This window comes from Gopherus flavomarginatus, chromosome 13 (assembly GCF_025201925.1).
Source record: "Gopherus flavomarginatus isolate rGopFla2 chromosome 13, rGopFla2.mat.asm, whole genome shotgun sequence".
Taxonomy (NCBI): Eukaryota; Metazoa; Chordata; order Testudines; family Testudinidae; genus Gopherus; species Gopherus flavomarginatus.
Window position 1 is genome coordinate 23,409,574 of NC_066629.1, and position 18,497 is coordinate 23,428,070.

General features: G+C 39.7%; 2 protein-coding genes across 2 annotated transcripts in view; one reads left to right on the forward strand and one right to left on the reverse strand.

Annotated features, from left to right (window-relative positions):
- Positions 1-13,507, forward strand: part of LOC127033574 (uncharacterized) — a 38,618-nt gene extending 25,111 nt beyond the window's left edge. The window contains exons 21-31 of the mRNA XM_050921501.1: positions 1,665-1,823; positions 2,756-2,899; positions 3,858-4,068; positions 5,219-5,305; positions 6,166-6,288; positions 7,473-7,624; positions 8,590-8,676; positions 9,490-9,636; positions 10,862-11,059; positions 12,328-12,458; positions 12,925-13,507. Coding sequence (XP_050777458.1) covers positions 1,665-1,823; positions 2,756-2,899; positions 3,858-4,068; positions 5,219-5,305; positions 6,166-6,288; positions 7,473-7,624; positions 8,590-8,676; positions 9,490-9,636; positions 10,862-11,059; positions 12,328-12,458; positions 12,925-13,141 — 1,656 coding nt within the window. The 3' untranslated portion in view covers positions 13,142-13,507. The remainder of the gene's footprint in view (positions 1-1,664; positions 1,824-2,755; positions 2,900-3,857; positions 4,069-5,218; positions 5,306-6,165; positions 6,289-7,472; positions 7,625-8,589; positions 8,677-9,489; positions 9,637-10,861; positions 11,060-12,327; positions 12,459-12,924) is intronic.
- A 1,429-nt stretch (positions 13,508-14,936) lies between these two features.
- BTG4 (BTG anti-proliferation factor 4) lies at positions 14,937-18,222 on the reverse strand. Its single transcript, XM_050922146.1, has 4 exons — positions 17,940-18,222; positions 17,207-17,344; positions 15,902-16,100; positions 14,937-15,374 (listed from the first exon to the last, which is right to left on the reverse strand). The coding sequence occupies exons 1-4, from the start codon at positions 18,110-18,112 to the stop codon at positions 15,183-15,185; spliced, it is 702 nt and encodes a 233-aa protein (XP_050778103.1). The 5' UTR covers positions 18,113-18,222; the 3' UTR covers positions 14,937-15,182.
- Positions 18,223-18,497: the final 275 nt, after the last annotated feature.

Consider the following 18,497-nt stretch of genomic DNA (forward strand, 5'->3'; position numbering starts at 1 on the left):
AAAGCCCTTTTTTGTTGTTATATTGCATGTGTTTATGTTTTACAAGTTTTCAAGGATTGTTTCCTTTCATAGAAATGAGTGGCTCCAGATTACAGTATATCATATAGTCATTTCTGTAACAATTTACTCATGCCAAACTGTACCCGAAATCTTCTGAAAAGTAGTATGGTTTACTGTGTTGATTTGGGACTCAAGGGATCTCTGGTCTGTTTTCAGCTCTACCAAGTTTTGTGCCCATGAGCAAGTCACTTTGGGCCAGAGTTTCAAGTGTGGCTTTTAATTCTGGGTGCCCAATTTGAGATGCCTAAAAGGTAACATTTTCAAAAGTGATTTGAGAGCCTAAGTCCCATAGAAATGAAATGTAATGTAAGCTCCAAAGTGCCTAAATCACTTTTGAAAGTGGGACTTAGACTCCTAAATCATATAGCCACCTCTGAAAATTTTACCCCTAGTAGTTGTTGTTTATATCTGGCAACCCCAACAATGTGCAAGTATTTCCAAACATAAAGGAATGCATGATCCCTGTCCCACTGAGCTCACAGCCTAAACAAACAAACAGAGGATGTGGGAAGGGGCACAACATATATACAGTTACGTTAACAAATGTATATATGATGTGTAAATTAGTCTCAGATTACTCATTAAGCTCGTCATTGGCATCAACAAACTTCTCAAGGTTTATTGGAAACTGTGTGAAAAATAACAAGCTATCACTTTAAGAGTGAGGGATTTTTTTATCCTAACTGCAGGATAGGGAGTTCTGAGGGAAGCTATGTGATCTGGATTGTTTGAATCAGCTTGCAGACAAACAGCCTAGAATAAGATGGGGTGAGCTGTGCATCTCTGTTTTAGGGAGTAGCCTGTTTTGTCTCTCTCTCTGGTTTTGGGTCTTGTATGTTATCGTTTTGAATTTTAAGAAATAAAGTAGAGTTACATTGCAAACTTCCAGCATGAGGGTTTGTTCATATCTAATTTTTCAGTGTGTAAGCTATAAACATCACACTTCTCATAGGCATTTTGGCAGTGGGGGGGTTATCAGGAGGGACCAGAATGTGGAGAAGGTAGTGGCCTTTCAGATAAACTTAGGAAAGTTCTAATTTTGAGAAGTGCTGAGCACTCACGGCTGTTGACTTTACCTGGAGTTGTGCATGCTAAGCACTTCTGAAAACTAGCCCCTAGTGCTAGGACTGTCAAAAGAGCCTCAATGGAAGTTAAGCACCTACCTCTTTTATTTTTGTTTAATAATTTATTTATGTGTAGATTTATGTTGGGCTTCTTTGAAAATCCCAGCTTGGGTTTCTAAGGTTGACACCCAAAAATGGAAGTATCCACAATTAGAAACCACTTATGCAAATAGAGGCCTCTGCCTCAGTTTGCCCATCTATAAAATGGAGACAATAATGCTTTCTCACCTTTGTTAAACATTTAGAGATCTATGGATAGAAGATGCCATATAAGTGGCAAGTATTATTATCTGATTCCTATTGTGCTTGATAGAATTTTGGAAGATCCTGTAGTTCCTATACCTTTCTGTAAGTTCTCAGTGAGCTGGCTTCTAGAAAGTAAAATGACCAATAAAAGGAGCAGGGTTCCATGTTATGGGTGTTGTGGAATATTTCAGGTAATGCTGGATGGCTGTAACACATGGGCTTTTTGTGTTTCAGGGGGATGATGGTATGATGGGCATCTTACATCTATTGAAAGATAACATGGAGTACAGGCTTTCAGGGCTGGAGCTGAAACAAGCTGCCAGATTATTACAACTCAGAGAGAAACAGTTTTTGGAAATAACCAAATGCCTGAAAGACTACTCTTTGGACAAGGTAAAATTGAAAAGAAATTATCCAGTGATAATAACCAAAATATCCACTTTCCAGCTCTGTAGATAGCCTGTTTGCTTCCAGCATTTTTCTTAACCGCCCATGCAGGATTCTTAGTAACATCTTGGCTCTTAACTATAGAGTGCATGCAATAATTTGAAATGAGCACAATTGTTTGTGCAGATCTGTTTTTGTACAGCTTTATATTGAGCCATGGCATTGTTTAAAACTTTCAACTTGTGAGAACTACACTGTAAACGGATCAGTATCAGTTTTGTTGCACTGAGCTTCAGATAACCAAAACTGATGAGAGGCTCATGTTCAGTTTTAGAGTTAGGGAAGGGTGGTCAGAGCTTCTAGGTTCTAGATCCAGTGTTGCCACTGAGTTCCTGGTGACCTCTTGCAAGTCACTTAATCTCTCTGTGCCTCTTAGCGCATGCGTAACGTGCCTCAAGTGGCACATGACCAGGATTCATCACCAAATTTGGTCCAGTGGTTGGGTCATTAGCTTCCCTGGTCCGGGCCAGGTACTGTCAGGGAACACAACATGAACATTGATCCATACCCCCCCCGTGCCTCATTTAATGTATCTGTAGAATGGCATTATAATACTTACCTATCTTGCAGAAGTATTATAGAGGCAAGGTGGATGAGGTGAATCTTTCTTTGGACCAACTTATAAAAAATATTACCTCAGCCATATTGTCTCTCTAATATCCTGGGACCAACAATGCTACAACAACACTGCAGACAACTTACAGGGATATTGTGAGTCTGCATTAATTTATTTTAACAGAGCACATTGAGATCCCTAGATAAAAGAAGCTAAGCAATTATCTTTGTTACTATTATATAATAATGACATTCTTTCTGTGAATAAAATTCCTGGTTTTGTCTTTCTCTTTTTTTTGCCTCTCTGTGTGTATACTCTGCAGCCTGTGGATGAAGCTGGCTTCACAGCCAACGATCTACAGGAATTCAGAAAGCAGAAAATAAGGGGACTGAAAGAACAGCTCAAAATCTTCATAGGTGATAAAAGAACTAAGAGGAATATTTCAAGCAATCCTGATCCGCTACAGGTAGAAAAACAGCAAATTCTGTATCTTTTCAAACTGAATTGATTGCACCACATGTGCATGTCCAAGCTTGTAACGATACCTAAGCAACAACTGCAGCCTATATAATATAGATTATACTGTATACTATGTTGTTGTTTTTATATGTCCCCTTTGGGCTTAATTCAGTCTGATCATTTGGTAACAAAGACTTCAAGGTTGTGATGCTGGAGTTCAGATACTTGTGGCAGGCCCTTAACCATTCAGGCTACAGTGGGTCATGATGATACTTACTGCCTCCTTTCTTCCATGCCCCCACTCACTGCTGTGGAAAGTGAGCCATGCTTATATAATAACTAGCTGCATAACTACCCTCAAAATAGGACTTGAATGGTGCATGTGCCTTGTCCTGGCCATATACACAGGGCTGACTTCTACCACTAGAGGACAAAGACATTGCCATATGGGAAGAAAAGTTTGGGCCTTTCTACTCCATGGCATCCCAGTCTCCCTTAAAGGGAAACACACAGGTTTTCTGTCATTGGTTGTCCCATCTCTAGTGACAACCATTCTCAATCTAGCTAGTGCTGCTTCACATTTGCTCACTCCTTGCCTTTTATTGGCCCTGATTGTATGCAGTGCTTCTAAGTTCTGCCCCATAGCCTGTAATATTAGGGAAGGTGAGGGCCTCCTGCACAATCAACAAGTGTAGAGGCCACATTTTTTTGAAACTGGCTCAGAAATAAAGGGCCAAGCCAGATGTGTTTGAATAGAGCTTTATCAACCATCCTCATGACATAATAGTAATGAATTAGCTCAGAATCCCCAAGTGTCTGTCCCAGACAACATGATACAGATTTGGATGTCACAGTGGCTCCATTACATTATCATACAGTCAGTTAATGTTTGCATTATAAACTCCAGCTTAAGGGTGTAATGCGTGTTTTACAAACATTTACATTTTTCTTGCAATTCTTGTTAGAAAATGATGAACCAACACAATGAAACTGTGGCCTTCCTGCAAAAGGCTTTTCACCAAGACCTGGAGAAACTGAGAAGGAGGCTAGAGCCAGCAGAGAAGAAAAAAGAGAAACCACAAGAAAACAGTCGTGTGTCATCTGCAGCTGCATCCTCATCAGCCAAAGAGAAACCCAGCCAGGCAGAAGACAAGGTTCTATCTCTCTTGGCAGAGAGTAGGTCTGATTTTTTCAATAGGAAATCCATAATTCCTTGTTGCAAGTAATATGCATTCAGGGTGTTATTGATGCTTTAGTAATGAAGTAAACATTCAGATCACAAGTACGGTACAGGATGAATGAGATGTTATGTGATCATCTGAAGAGATGCCAGTCTCTTAGCTAGGCAGTAACTGGAAAACACATGCAGAAAGTAAGGGCAGAAAATTGATCACCGCTGCATTACTAAGATTTAGATGTGAGAATGCACCGTTGCTTGGATGCCAGCAGTATCTAGGATACAAATAAATTAAATATTTAACCAGGATGAGTTTCATTCACCTCCATAGAGTTGAACTGAATCACCAAATTTTAGAAAAGTTCCCTTTGCACCTGCCATAGAAGTTAACAGGGACTTGAGAGGTACCAGGGTTTCACCTTCCTTGGAGCAATGATCAGAGTTCATTCATTAGAATCGGGGGAATGAATCATTCAAGACCAACTACCTGTGGTTCCAGGGACCACTGGGCAATACACTAAGTCTTCCCTGTCTTCTCTTTGTTCTCTCTTTAGGGAAGATCCAGTCATTTGTTTATTCATTCATCAATTGCAGGCGATAGGAGTTAGCATAATCTCATAAGTACAAATAAATGGTCCAGATGATATCAAGTCCTTTTCTCTGTCACCTACAGTCTGGAATACAAGTAAATCAGATAAGAGATTGGAAATAGTTGCAGGGCACAAAGGCCCCTGAGTGCAGCATCATATGCAGATTCAGCTAACAAATAAGAATTTGGAGTATACCAGTCGGCCAAACTGGCCCCGGTGCACTTATGTCAGCCCAGTCAGGAACCTTTATGCACTTTCCAGGAGTGGATCTAGATTCATCAATCATTAGCTCCACACAAGGATATCCCACCCCATCCTCTTGAGAGACTCTGACCCATTCCTGTATCTTTAATCTTCCCATGTGAGAGAACCCAGCCAACAAATCAAACTTTGGTCATTTTAAAACTAGTTACTAATAAAGTGACCCTGGATTATAAATAGAAAAATCATAGCTAGATTATGGAATAAGAGAAGAAGGAATTAAATAAAACAAGTATGAGCATCTCTACAATTCTTTTTTGAGAATTTCACTAACACATCATGTATGTTGGCCTCATAGATGTCAAGATACTGAAGCAAACTGAACAATTGTTGGTATCAAGGATTATTCTCCTGAATCCTCAGTTCAGGTCACCTCTTCTGTGTGGTAAGCCCTTTACACAGTTAACTCAGTAGATTTGAATAATATAGCCCCCTGCGATTCACTTCCTTGGCTATGATTCCATCCATGCTACATCATTTTGTATCAAGCTAGTATCCTATGACCTTTGTATGGTGGTTCCCTGTCTCCACGCAATAGCCGCAGTATAGACAACAGCTACATAAATACATTAAGCTAAATTTTGCATTCCTTAATTAATCAAGCAACAAAGAGTCCTGTGGCACCTTGTAGACTAACAGATGTATTGGAGCATGAGCTTTCATTGGATTTCACCCACGAAAGCTTATGCTCCAATACATCTGTTAGTCTGTAAGGTGCCACAGGACTCTTTGTTGCTTTTTACAGATCCAGACTAACACAACTGCCCCTCTGATACTTAATTAATCAAAACTCCCATTAATATGATAGGAAACAGAATTTGGTCATCTTACAGAAAATCATTTTTAATATATTTAAGATGTTTTAAATCAAATTTCTTTTCCCTTTTCATCAATCAAAATGTATCATTGACAAACAGAATGCCTTTAATAAAAAGCTTCATAAAATTACCAGGAGTATTTTCTATGCACTCCAAGCAGGAGTTTTGGAAAATAAAGGTATTTATTTTACCCATTTTATTCATAACAAACACTGCGGAGAAGAGAACTCTCTTTTCAAGTTATATTAAAATCTCTTTAGTAACCAGCACTTAGATTTGGGCAAACAATTAAACAGGTTGCTCAAAATATTACCTTCATTGCACCAGTAAATTGTTTTATTCCAGGATATGAGTTTCTCATTTGCCTAATGCATACACTGTAAGAGACAGTTATTTTTCAGTTATATTTTTATATTTATTTGTGTAGATGATGATAAAGCCAAATATATGAAATCTTCTCCACTTCTCACTCTTCTGAAAGATGTGAATGACCAGCTCCAAGCTCATGCGATGGCAGTTGGGCTTCTGGAAAGCCATCTGCAGGAAAAAGGTAAATTTCCTTCCCTTCTGTTATTAATGTACATTTTTAGCACAATTCAGTATAACATTGGGAGATATCTTTCTGTGTAAGCATAGAGTTGGCTACTACTCATATGTATTGGGATTAATTCATCTCCAACAGGGCAGATATCCTAATGTCATTTATGTTTATTCTGTGGTGGAAGTATGGACTAATGGCAAATATAGGGAGATCTGAGAGTTTGGGGTCAAGTCCTGTCTTTGCCAATGATTTACTCTGTGATCTTAGGCAAGTCATTTAACCTCTCTGTGCCTTGGTTGTATAACAACACTTACCAGTTTTACTGGATGGGATAAAATTTGGTTAGTTGTAAAGTTTTTTGCACTTTGAGATCCTTGGATGGAAGGCTTAATACATCAGAGTTATTTTATTTCTTATTAAACAGTGATGCTATAAACATTAGGAGAAGTATAGTAGATTATTCACTGACCAACTGTGCACTTAACAAGTCTCGGGCTTTATTCTAATATAGGGATAAGTCTGGTCATGTTTTAACTAAATCTGAGGGCATTGCCGCAGATCTAGCCATCTTCTCTTTCTGACACAGGTTACATGCATAAAGCGCTCTTATTATATACCTTTTAACAATGACTCTTGTGCTTTCAAATAAACAACTTGCTTCATTTCTCTGTAAAGGAACAGAAAGATTCCACTGACTAGGGTTAAACATGTATAATGCAGAATCTGAGTGTGCAAATATAACAGCCTCAGAATTAAATAAAACGACAGTAATAAATAGATAATAGACAATTGAGTATTCTATTCTATATAAGTTCTTACACCATGCTCATCACCGTAGCATCTGAGTGCCTTCCAGTAATGCATTGAAGGATGTGACTAATATCTGTCACATACTGTTTTCGTTCATCCTCTCACCAGGAGAGAAGAGTATACAGTGGAATTGTCTAGTTTGGTAGGCTGTTTTATTGCTGTCTTTGTCATTTCTATTACTAAATGTTGTATAAATAGTCCAAAAAATGGGTTGTGTGTCGTTTAAAAGTGTTTGCAATGAAATCAGTCTTTCCCGGAAAGCTCCACCTGCACATTCTTCTTGTCCCTTAATATTTCATGATAAAAGAAAATGTACATTGGTGCTAAATACAAACGTAAAATGAAAATAAGTGAGTCTGTTGAAATACTGTTGTTCTCTGCAGACACAGGAAGTCCTTTTCAGGATATATTGGATGCTTTGATGACTCATAAAGGTGAACTAATACCAGTTCATCCTCCAACACTTTCTGCAAGGGAGTTTGTAATATACCAATATGGCATCTCCATTCTTCAGTTTCTCAGGCCTCATATCAATGTAAGTTTAACATACTACAAGAAAATATTTCCATTCTCAGAAGGAAGCATGCATTTGTAGAAAAGCATCAATAAAACCCAGCAATCGGCTACAGGAAACCCATCCATTGTAGGTGAAGGATGGATAGAGACTGCTCAGTGAGTGAGAGATTCAAAGGAGTCAAAGCCATGTTTCAGCTACAGTAGCTTGGAAGAATGGTCATATGACTGCGGTATTGGGCGGGGTCTCTGGGGATTGTGTTCAGTTCCTGACTCTGCCACAGACTCTTTGTTGGACCCTGGTCAAGTCACTTGATCTCTTTGTGCTTCAGTTCCACTATAAAATGGACATAATACTTCCTTTGTCTATATGGCTTTTAAACGTTGATGCAGGAAATCTCCTAGGCCTGCTCTACACCTAAAACTTAGGTTGACTTAGCTCAGGGCTGTGAAAAATTTCATTGTGCAGCTTAGTTAGATCAACCCTACTGTAGATGCTGCTACAACCTCTTGAGAGGGTGGATTTACCACAGTGATGGAAAAAACCCTTCCATCACTGTACTAAGCATCTACGTGACAGCACAACAGTAGTGTAGGTGCAGCTGTGATGCTGTAGTATTTGTAGTGTAGACATACCTTTATATCTGTGCTTGTACAGCACTAGCACATTGGGGCCCTGATCTTGGTTAAGGCTTCTAAAAGCTACTGTAATACAGTAAATAAATAATAATAATGGAGCACTAACCACCAGAGGCACTGGGCTCAAGTACGCTTTGATTTATTTAATTAGAAAATTGGCAAGATGAACTCCAGTGATATGCTGGGGACATTTTAAACACACTCCATTTTCATGTGGTATTTGTTGGCTCTGCTTCAGTTGAAAATCAATGGTGACATTTAAATTAATATATATCCCACTAATCCATCTGACTTTGAAGATATGAAGTACATACACATTTTTACAGAAACAATTATTTTTCCCTTTAGGCTCCAGAAATTAACCTGTGTGTTGCCTCCAGCATACCTCTCAGTAACACCACAGGCAATGCCTTCCAAAACTCTTTCTTTTATCAGGTATGTCAGCTTAGATCCTGTCAGTATCCTCAATATTTTTGTCAGATATATTAAATTTTTGGATTAAGGCATGAAATGCAAATACGCTTCCTATTTATCAAGTCATGGCACATTTGATTCCTTCTAGGAAAAAATTGCTTAACAAAGAAACAAAAAATGTCTCTGTGAAAGAACCACCTCTCATCTGCCAGTGATATGTCCCAGTTAGTGTTTGACATAAAGCTAATTGAACTCTCTAAGATAGTGGTCATGGGGCTGTGTGCCATAGATGGGTCATACCCATAGCTTGAGAGGGCTGGTACAATTACTATATATCTAGCGACAATCAGTTTCAGTTTTCAAAAGAAATCTTTTCAATCCAGATTCTGCCACCCTTACTCACACTGAATAACACCTTACTCTGTGAATAGCCCTAACTGAACTCAGTGGAGTAAGAGCGCTGTGAGTAAGGAGGGCAAAATCTGACCCGTAACTATTACTTATTTCTGTATAGGGATTCTGAGGGAAGAGGTGAGGTTTTGTATCATGGTATAGTTGGGGAAGAGGAAATTCCCTAGAAGTCTTCACACCCACTAAAATAATCTGAAAGTGTGTTTTCTCATGAGAGAAAAATGAAAGGGTACACACCGGCCCATCCTGAATAAAACCCTTTAATGGTTGCACTTTCTGGCAGTTGTGCATATGTTTATCCCCAATGGACTCTAAATAGTATGTCTAATGTCCATGAAAGTAGCATCCCAGCCTCTGTAAACATCACCTCACGTCTCTATTGCTGCCTTGTTGTCTCTGCTCTGCATATTTTTTTCTTCTCAGATTTCAGAGAAAAAATTATTCATTTTAAGAGAGTATCTGGGTTGTGTGGGCAGCTTCATTCTGCTGCTGGTGCACTGTCTGGCTCACATCACTGCTGCTGACCTCAGCCATGACTCTAGCCCCACCTTTCAGAGACTGTTTTATCAGGTATAATGATATACTATATAGCCAGTTACATTAAGGCACTAACTTTTGCAAAGATTTACCTTATTAAAACCAGGGCTCTTTGGCATCTTATGGCATTGCTTGGAATAATAAGCAGTAAGGAGGGAGGTGGGATAAAATGCTTACCTGTTGACTGCAATGCAAACAAGTCTTCGGATTTCCTGGAGAACATTAATGGCATGGTATCAATAACATATGATGATCATACTGGAGATGCTGTTAATAGAATGCTGGAAAAGTATCCAAAGAACGCTGCTTCAAACTACATGGCACCATATTGTAAAGCAGCAGAAAGCTCCAAAGCAATGTATACTCATCCCTTCTGTACAAACTATACTAATTCAGAAATACGTGCAACTTGCTTCCGTCACTGGGTGGTAGCGTTGGGGACAACTATATTTCTAACGACCTACTGCCCAGTGCATGGAAGTCTCAAGTGGTTGGGAAAATTTATTCAGAATTTTGAGCTGGGGTATCATTGCAAAATAAGACCTGCATATTGCCACTCCTGGCCCAGAAAATTTAGCCACTATCTAGATCTCTGTGTGTGGGATTCAGCTTGGGCCACTGGAGATTCATAGAATCCAAAGCCAAAAAGGTCCACTGTAATAATACAGGCCAGAGGACTTCCCCAAAATAATTCTTGTTTGAGCTAGAACATGTCTTTTTTTTAAATGATCCAGTTTTGATTTAAAAATTGGCAGTGATGGAGAATCCATCACAATCCTTGGTAATAGTTTCAATGGTTAATTACTCTCACTGTTAAAAATTTAGCCTTATTTCCCCAAAGCACTATCCTTGGTACTCTTGCAAAAGTTGGACTAGCAGCATTGCCCAGATCCCAGCACAGTGCAAATACCTCACACAGAACTCTGCTGGTTCTGCTCATGCTTGACCTAATACTCTAATCATGAGTGTATCCTGAAGAGAGACTGTTAAGAGTGCCACATTAACCCACATTGTGTGGTGCATTTGTGATCTGCACACACATTCTCAAAGGACTAACTTAAAGCAAATAAACTAATTTCTTTTGTGATGTGAATCTAGGTTTCCAGAGCTGAAAAGTTATTGTTTTAACCCATTGTCCATCTACTCTCCTTTTCCTCTCCCTTCTCCTTGTTAATTATTACTTTTATGAATGTTAGCTTTAAATATTTCTTGAACAAATGCATTCAGGCTTTTAAAAATAATTCATCTCCATGTCTAGGCACTAAAGGCCTGTCTCAGTGAAATGTTCTTCCTTAGACTCCGGATGTCAGCAGTTCTCCAGGACAATAAATCCTCTGTGAAGATAAGTGAGATCCTGTTGAAGGGAGAACCATTCTCTGAGGAGAAATTAAATCTCATCTCTCAGCTTTTAGATGCAAAAGTAAAATCCACTAGAGAGATAGACGTATCTGAGGAGGTAAGTAGAAAGGTTATGAGCCCTGGTATGCTTCAGTGTCCCCAGCCTTCTTACTGCTTCACAGACTAGAATTCTAAATCAGATCTTAAACTCACATTTCTCACAACATTGTTCAGTAAAATCAGCCTTGTGCAGAGGGCCAGCACTAGCTCTAGGCACAGTTTAAGCTCTCAGGTGGGACTTAAATGTAGGGTGACCAGATGTCCTAACTTTATAGGGACAGTCCCAATTTTGGGGTCTTTTTCTTATATAGGCTTCTATTACCCCCCTACCTCCTGTCCCGATTTTTCATACTTGCTGTCTGGTCACCCTATTTAAATGGTGCACAATTCTGGCTTTGCACAGAGGTGTATTTCACCCTAACTGGTGTACATATTCAACATAGTCAGAGGCCTGCTCAGTGCTGGGCCTGCTAAGACATCCTTAGAGTTAGGGTTAACAACAGTGGAGCTAAACCAATTGTCCAATCTGCACGATAGGTTTATTTAAAGCTACTGTCACAAATTTCAGAACTAAAGCAAGCAACAGTGTCCCAAAGGCAGACAAATCCCTGCTGCATTCAGTGTTTAAAGAATAAATGTGACATCTTAGCATTCAGGTCACGCAGTTGAACATTAAACACACTGTAAATCATATGATGCTTCTAACCCCAGCAGCTTCCTTTTGTTTTCCATGTCAAATGACCTTTGCTGGCTGACTTTCATTAAAGATATTTGCTCAAAGAAAAGACAACATAAAGGTCTCCTTCTATCCAGTTTTCTACCAAACTAAATAAGGCCTGTCACAATGTCTTTGACATGGTTGTAGGTTTTTTTCAAACAAGCACTAGATGAAATCCTCAGCTGGTCAATTGCAGTCACTGGAGCTATGCTGACTTACACTAGCTAAGGATCTGGCCCAGTATTTTTTATTTTAAAGGAATGGTAATTCTATTCATCTGCTTGCTTAGCATCTTAACATCACCTGTTACATTGTGAATGGACAAATGTGCAGGGATTGACTAGAATGACTCATGTTTCATTAGACTTTGAGGTATAGAAGGGTTATGGAAGAGAGAATTGTTGTTTCTGTAGCAAGTCTTATTCAAACTGCCTCAAAAGCTGACATTTCATCTGAAAATGTTTTGGGCGAGGAGGAATTCAGAATATCCCAGGGCAGTGTAAAAAGCCATGTCTTTGAAGATAAATTGCAGACAAAGTCTATAAAAGGCTTTTAAAACCAATACTCATGTGTCCTCCCTTTGTGTCCCTATTGTCTGGTGCATGAAGAGGAATAGGAACCTCTTACTCCATACAAATCTTGAGGACCTGCTGAAGAATAAACTATCTGTAAAGAAGAAAGAGTGTTTTACCCACACCTCAGCTGGCAGGAAAGAGAACAGCTTTGGTGCGAGGACAAGGTGGGAATGATTTTTAGATGTTTTAATAAGTGGCATGCAAATATTCTCAGTGTTCTGGCACAGAGCAAGTCTATTCCATGACCCCTCAGTTGGTCCTGACCTTACCATATGATTCGGAGCTGATCTGCCTAGTCACAAAGTCTCAGGCACAATGAGATGAATAAAGAGCAGCAGGTCAAGTTCTTTGCTGGTGTAACTCCATTGACATCATGGTTTGGCAGTGAACATGCTGCAGCAGTTTTGGGCCCTGAATTTCAAGCCTATGTCACAAACACTGACTTGTCAATCTTTTCCTTTGCTTCTTGCCATCCTACCACCACTATCTGTCTTATCTAGGTTAAGCTTCTGCCAAGTAGCCTCATCCTAGTCCCACTCTCCATGGCAGAAGCAGGGATGTTGCTTTAGCTGTGGCATTTCTACGGCGTGTCTTATTTTAAGTCATAAGCATTTGGTTCTATTTCTTCAGGCCAGAAGAGGAAAGCTGCTCTTACTTCAGCCTTTCGGAAATGGAAGATCAGTTGGATACATTAACTGAGGAGCTGGTGAAAGTCATAGAGGAAGAACATTTTTTAATGTATGCAGCCAGTGAAGATTTGCTCTTTGGTTTGAAGAAAGACTGTTTGCTAAAGCAAATCGAAATATTAGAAGGGAAAATAGTAAAAGGCAGAGAAGTGTTTAATTAATATTAATAACAGCAAAGAAAAAAATTAGTGACTTTCTTCCAGTTTGGGTGTCTACGCTTACCTTCAGACTTTACACACACACACACACACACACACACACACACACAAAGTTGATTCCAAGACAGGTGCATTCTTTTTCCAACTCACTCATTAAATCTGATTTTAAAGCATTTATGGTAACTTAAAAACTGATAGGGCCTAAGGCTAGTCGACTCCCTGATTTCTTCTGAAATATCCCTTATCACTAATAAGCAGTCAAGATATTTTGATTATTGTCATTGCACAAGCACATGAAATCTCAGTTAACTGTCAACTTGCAAAGGAATGCAGGTGGTATTTTAGAAATAAACTCCCATCTGATCTGTTCTGGTGCTTAATAAACTTGTTTTGATAACAGTATATAGCACTAACCACTACAAACATCTGTGACTGTCTTCTCCCTTATCCATAGCCTTTAAAATTTACAGGAAGACAGCACCTTTCAGAACTAGAATTTCTATGGGACAGGAAACTGAGTACCTCTCACTTAGATGGACTCCAGTGTGAGCTTAAGCCTAGATCCTGAAAAGGTATCTAAGCTCTTAACTTCTGGGCTAAAGTGCCCTCAACTCCTTGCAGCATCAGGCCCTAGTTCACACTGGTGTTATACAAACAAGAATCTGAAGTAAAAGGAGCAGATGGCATCATACAGGAGATCAGCAACACAGAAGATCATTTTGTATATGGATTTGAACGAGATTATTTCTGTTGCAATGGTTGTGAATCATTGAATGTCTTTTCTCTAATACTGTCAAACATCTGACATGACTGTATCCAGTTCCTTCTATATTCTCAATTGAGTGATTTGTTTGTAGTGTCCTATTAAAATAGATACCTGTTATATCTTTTTAGAGGTCCTAGATCAAACTAAACTGTAATTTATAAGTTGCATTCATTTGTGAAAATGCAAACAAAAGGTTTTGAAAACAAACATCTAAACACAGCTCAGAACTGAAGTGGCAGGTGTCCAGGCTCTGAGGTATACTGCAGAAGTGAACGGAAAGCATTGCTCCTGCATTCCCAGCACTACTTTAAGCAAGTCACCTACCAGACTGAGATTGTTAATTTATTGGATAGTTTCCTGAAGCACTCTGTTAGGTTGCTATTAATATAGCAACACTACAGGCTCTTTATGAAGACTTCTAAATAGAAATACTGCCCACTTTACAACAAAAGATGGAGTCCTCTTGCCTTTTGTGGAGGGACCAAGTGAAGCCTATTAATCAACAGCAATTTTGTTTGAGAAACAGTTGCATGACTACATATATTCTTTTAAAGAAAAAAAGATGTACGTATAGATGAGAGTCAAGGCCCATGTTGATCCTTGCTGTACATACTAAGAAACATGTAGTTAAGCTGGACTTGTTTTGGCTACATTTCAGCCCAAGAAGATCACCCAGACATCTGGAACCACAGGAGAATTCCAGGATCAAATACAGAATTTTTTTGGCTGTAGCTGTGATGGAGAGAGGTAGGCTTCTGCATTCTCTCCCTTGGACCATGCCCGATCCCCACCACCACAAAGCATGTTGAGGGCACATATGCTTGTCTAGTCATTGTATCTCTAAACACAAACACATTTCTGTTGAATTCTATCCTAAGAAAGTGTCAGTTTAGGATGCTCTTAGAAAGAGCTTTCAGTAGAGGAGGGAAGATTTTTTTGGTATTCACCCTTCACACATCTAATTATAAATCACAAGTGCAATATTTTTAAAAACCACAACTAAAATTTATTAGTCTCCACATTTCCTTTTTAAGTAACAAATACAATTACTAGTTTTCAGTATTTCTTATCAGAGCAATATAAAAAGACATTAAAAGTTTAATAAAATCTTTACATTTCAGGTACATAAAATTAGGGAGAGAGAAATAAGACAGGAGAAGGCAGAATTAAGTGCTTTTCTGTTTGGACAGGTTTTGTGGAAGCTTCAAGCTTCCTACCACAGAGTCCAGTATTTTAGAGACCCATAAGAGCCAGGATTAGAGTGGTGCAGGCACTGCTCTATCGGTTGGTGTTCACCCAATGATATCGGTCCATACGAGGTCCAGAAAAAGCAGCCATTGGCCAGTAGCATTTGAAGTCCTTGTGCTGGGCATAGTAAACACTTGCCTGATGAAGTCCATTGGTTGCGTAGGTCTTCTTGCGAGGATACCGAGACCATGGCTGAATGGGCAGCTTGCAGTAGTCACTGGTCTAAGAACAAAAACAGTGAGTCCTTGTGGCACCTTAGAGACTAAAATTTATTTGGGCATTTAAGCTTTTGTGGGTTAAAATCCACTTCATCAGATGCATGCAATGGAAAAAATACCCAAGCAGAATATATATTATAGCATATGAAAGGATGGGAGTTGCCTTACCAAGTGGTGGGAGGTCAGTGCTAATGAGCCAATTCAATTAAGGTGGAAATGGCCTATTCAACAGTTGACAAGAAGGGGTGAATAGGAAGAGATTAAAGATTTGTATTGAGCTTGGCCTCAAATTCCTTCTCAGGTATTACAGTTAGCGTAGAGATAAAGTCTCTGCTTATTCATGCACATTTGTTGATTTGAGGTGACAGGAGGATCAAGAGCAGTACAGGCAGCCTACAGCAGTACTGACAGAACAATTTGATTAGGATAGTTCGGTCTGTCTTCCCCAGTAGATCATATTATAGGCCAGATTCTAGCCGTTTCCCCCTTTACAGCAGGAAAGAAGGTTAGGATACACCACCAGCCTCTTACCTGATAGACACTGTTTGGGTTGCTGACAGTAGGGATAGCTTTAGCTTCCTTAGTATAACCCTCCTCATCTGAGGAGGTGCCAGAATGAGAATCTGAGGTTGCTTTGTCAACAGCTTGGCTGATGCGTTGAGACAGTTCTCGGTCCTCCTCAGCACCTTGAAAGTGAACGACTGTGAAAGGCAGATTCTTCTCTCCGTACCTAGAGCGAGGTGAGTGGGGGGGTGGGAGGGAGAAAAGAGTGTTTGTTCAGTTTCTTGCATAATAAAGCTTTGCACTAATACTGTACAGGCCCACTGCTATTTACTTGCAGACCCACAGGTATGACATTACTCTCCACTGTCTTTATGGTGGAGCCCCAGGCTTTTAGTACACTTCTGTTACTTCTTTCCCATTAGTGGCAAGATGCCACTGTTGCATGTTTGTGGATTAGCAAGATACTAATTCAAGAGGTTCTGCTGTATTCCAGACTGAAGGGACTCCTCCTCCAGAGAGGGTTGGTGAAGAGTTCAGAGAAGTTTCAGAGCTAGTCTACACTGACAATCTTAAAGTGCTGCCATGGCATCACTTTAAACATGGCTTGTGTAGTTGCAGCAGAAAAATGATTACATCACACCTCCACGAGGGGCACAGCTCCCAGCGATGGTGCACTGTCTACACTGGCTCTTTACAGCGCTGAAACTTCTAGAGCTCAGCGGTGTGTTTCTTCCGCACCCGAGTGAGAAAGTTGTACCACTGAAAAGTGCCAGTGTACACAAGCCCTTAGTCTGAGAGCTTGGAGCTAGCACCAGTCCCTTGACAGGTTTAGAATAGAACAAAGTGCATCCTTCTAATCAAGTTTGACTAGTTATAGCAGCAGTCCCCAACCTTTCAGAAGTGGTGTGCTGAGTCTTCATTTATTCACTCGTGTGCCAGTTATACATTTTAAGAATGTCTCTTTCTACAAGTCTATAATATATATCTAAACTATTGTTGTATGTAAAGTAAATAAGGTTTTAAAATGTTTAAGAAGCTTCATTTAAAATTCAATTAAAATGCAGAGCCCGCCCAGACTGGTGGCCAGGACTTAGGCAGTGTGAGTGCCACTGAAGAAATCAGCTCACGTGCTGCCTTTGGCATGCATGCCGTAGATTACTTATAATCCTATAACTCGGGGGTAGGCAAATCCACAGCTCCTAATCATATGCTCATTGGCAAATACATTTTTAGAACCATGTCCACATCTGGCCTCTGGAATGCATTGTATGCAGTGTAGCTGTGGATGATGAGGAGAGTAAGGATTAACCGTCACCTGAGTTCAGGCCTCACCTGCAGCACACATCAAATGGATCAACCCATATGGTGATCTCTCTTGGCAAGCCAAGGTTATCAAAGTCCACATTACTCTCATAACAAGCTTGTTCCAGTACAGGATCTCTTGTCTGATGTTTGTTGATCCGTATACACCTAAAGAGAGTAAATAAGGGAGAGTATTATGCCACAGGGTTTGTGTTTACTGCAGTTAACTCAAATCCTATTCACACATCAAAACCTTTAGCTCAAATCTGATGATATTTTAAAATTCAGATTATCTGGGCCCTAAATGCTATTCAGGATATAGCCTGTGTTAGCACAAATCAGTTGCCAACACAACCATTGTTGCTCATTTGTTATTTTGCAGTATAGCCACTTTCACTCAAGTGGAGATTAACTAGAGTTAACTCTGCAAAGAGCAAGCCCTGAATTATACGTGCATTCTTATCAGGAAATCATTAGCTTCCTTAAGTGTGCAGCCAGGCTGCATTACCACATCTGCTCTATTCCTTGGCCCTTTATTCCTCCTATCAAACTTGACAGGAAGAAAGTTCTTAATAAACCCTCTTCAGTTGATTGTTTTTTCAGCATTTGCCTCATTTGCTTTACTGTATCCTGTATTATTCCTTGAGTAATTCCTACATGTTTACATGGATGTTCCCAGAGCCTTACATTCTGTTTATTCCAGCTTGCTAAATGTTGGTCCCCCTTTTATCATAGCACCAAAGCATGGGGCCAAGTCTGTTACCTGAAAGCTTGTCCCCTAGATGGGTTGTCTAGGTACCAGTGGTTCTTATACTTTTCAAACAGTATTGTTGTCAGCTTAGCTGCAAATTTCTCAGTTTTGTGCTTGCTCAGTTTGTCTTGCTTCTTCACCAGCCTTGTGATGAAAAAGACTGTGGCAGCAATTTCATCTTTCATTTTCTTTTTTAATCTGGAGTGCAGGAGGATGTACTAGCTGTTAGACCATCACTGCAGAGAGAGAAAGAGAACTATGCTGAAGGAACTAACTAGCATTAAGGTACTAGTTAAGTTTCACTATGGGCAAATGGTGAGAGCCTAGTTAAGTTTCACTATGGGCAAATGGTGAGAGGCCTAGACCAGCAAAGCCAAAAAGACCTTAGACATCTTAGAGAGATCAGGAAGTCACACTGAAGTTTTTTGTCACACAAGACTCAAAGATTAAGCAACAGCATGACTGTCCTCTTCATCCTTATTAGTCTAAGGAAGACTTTTGTCCATTACACTATTACTAGCCCCCATGTTCAGACTTCATGAATCAGATCCTTCCCCCAAGCCACCATTT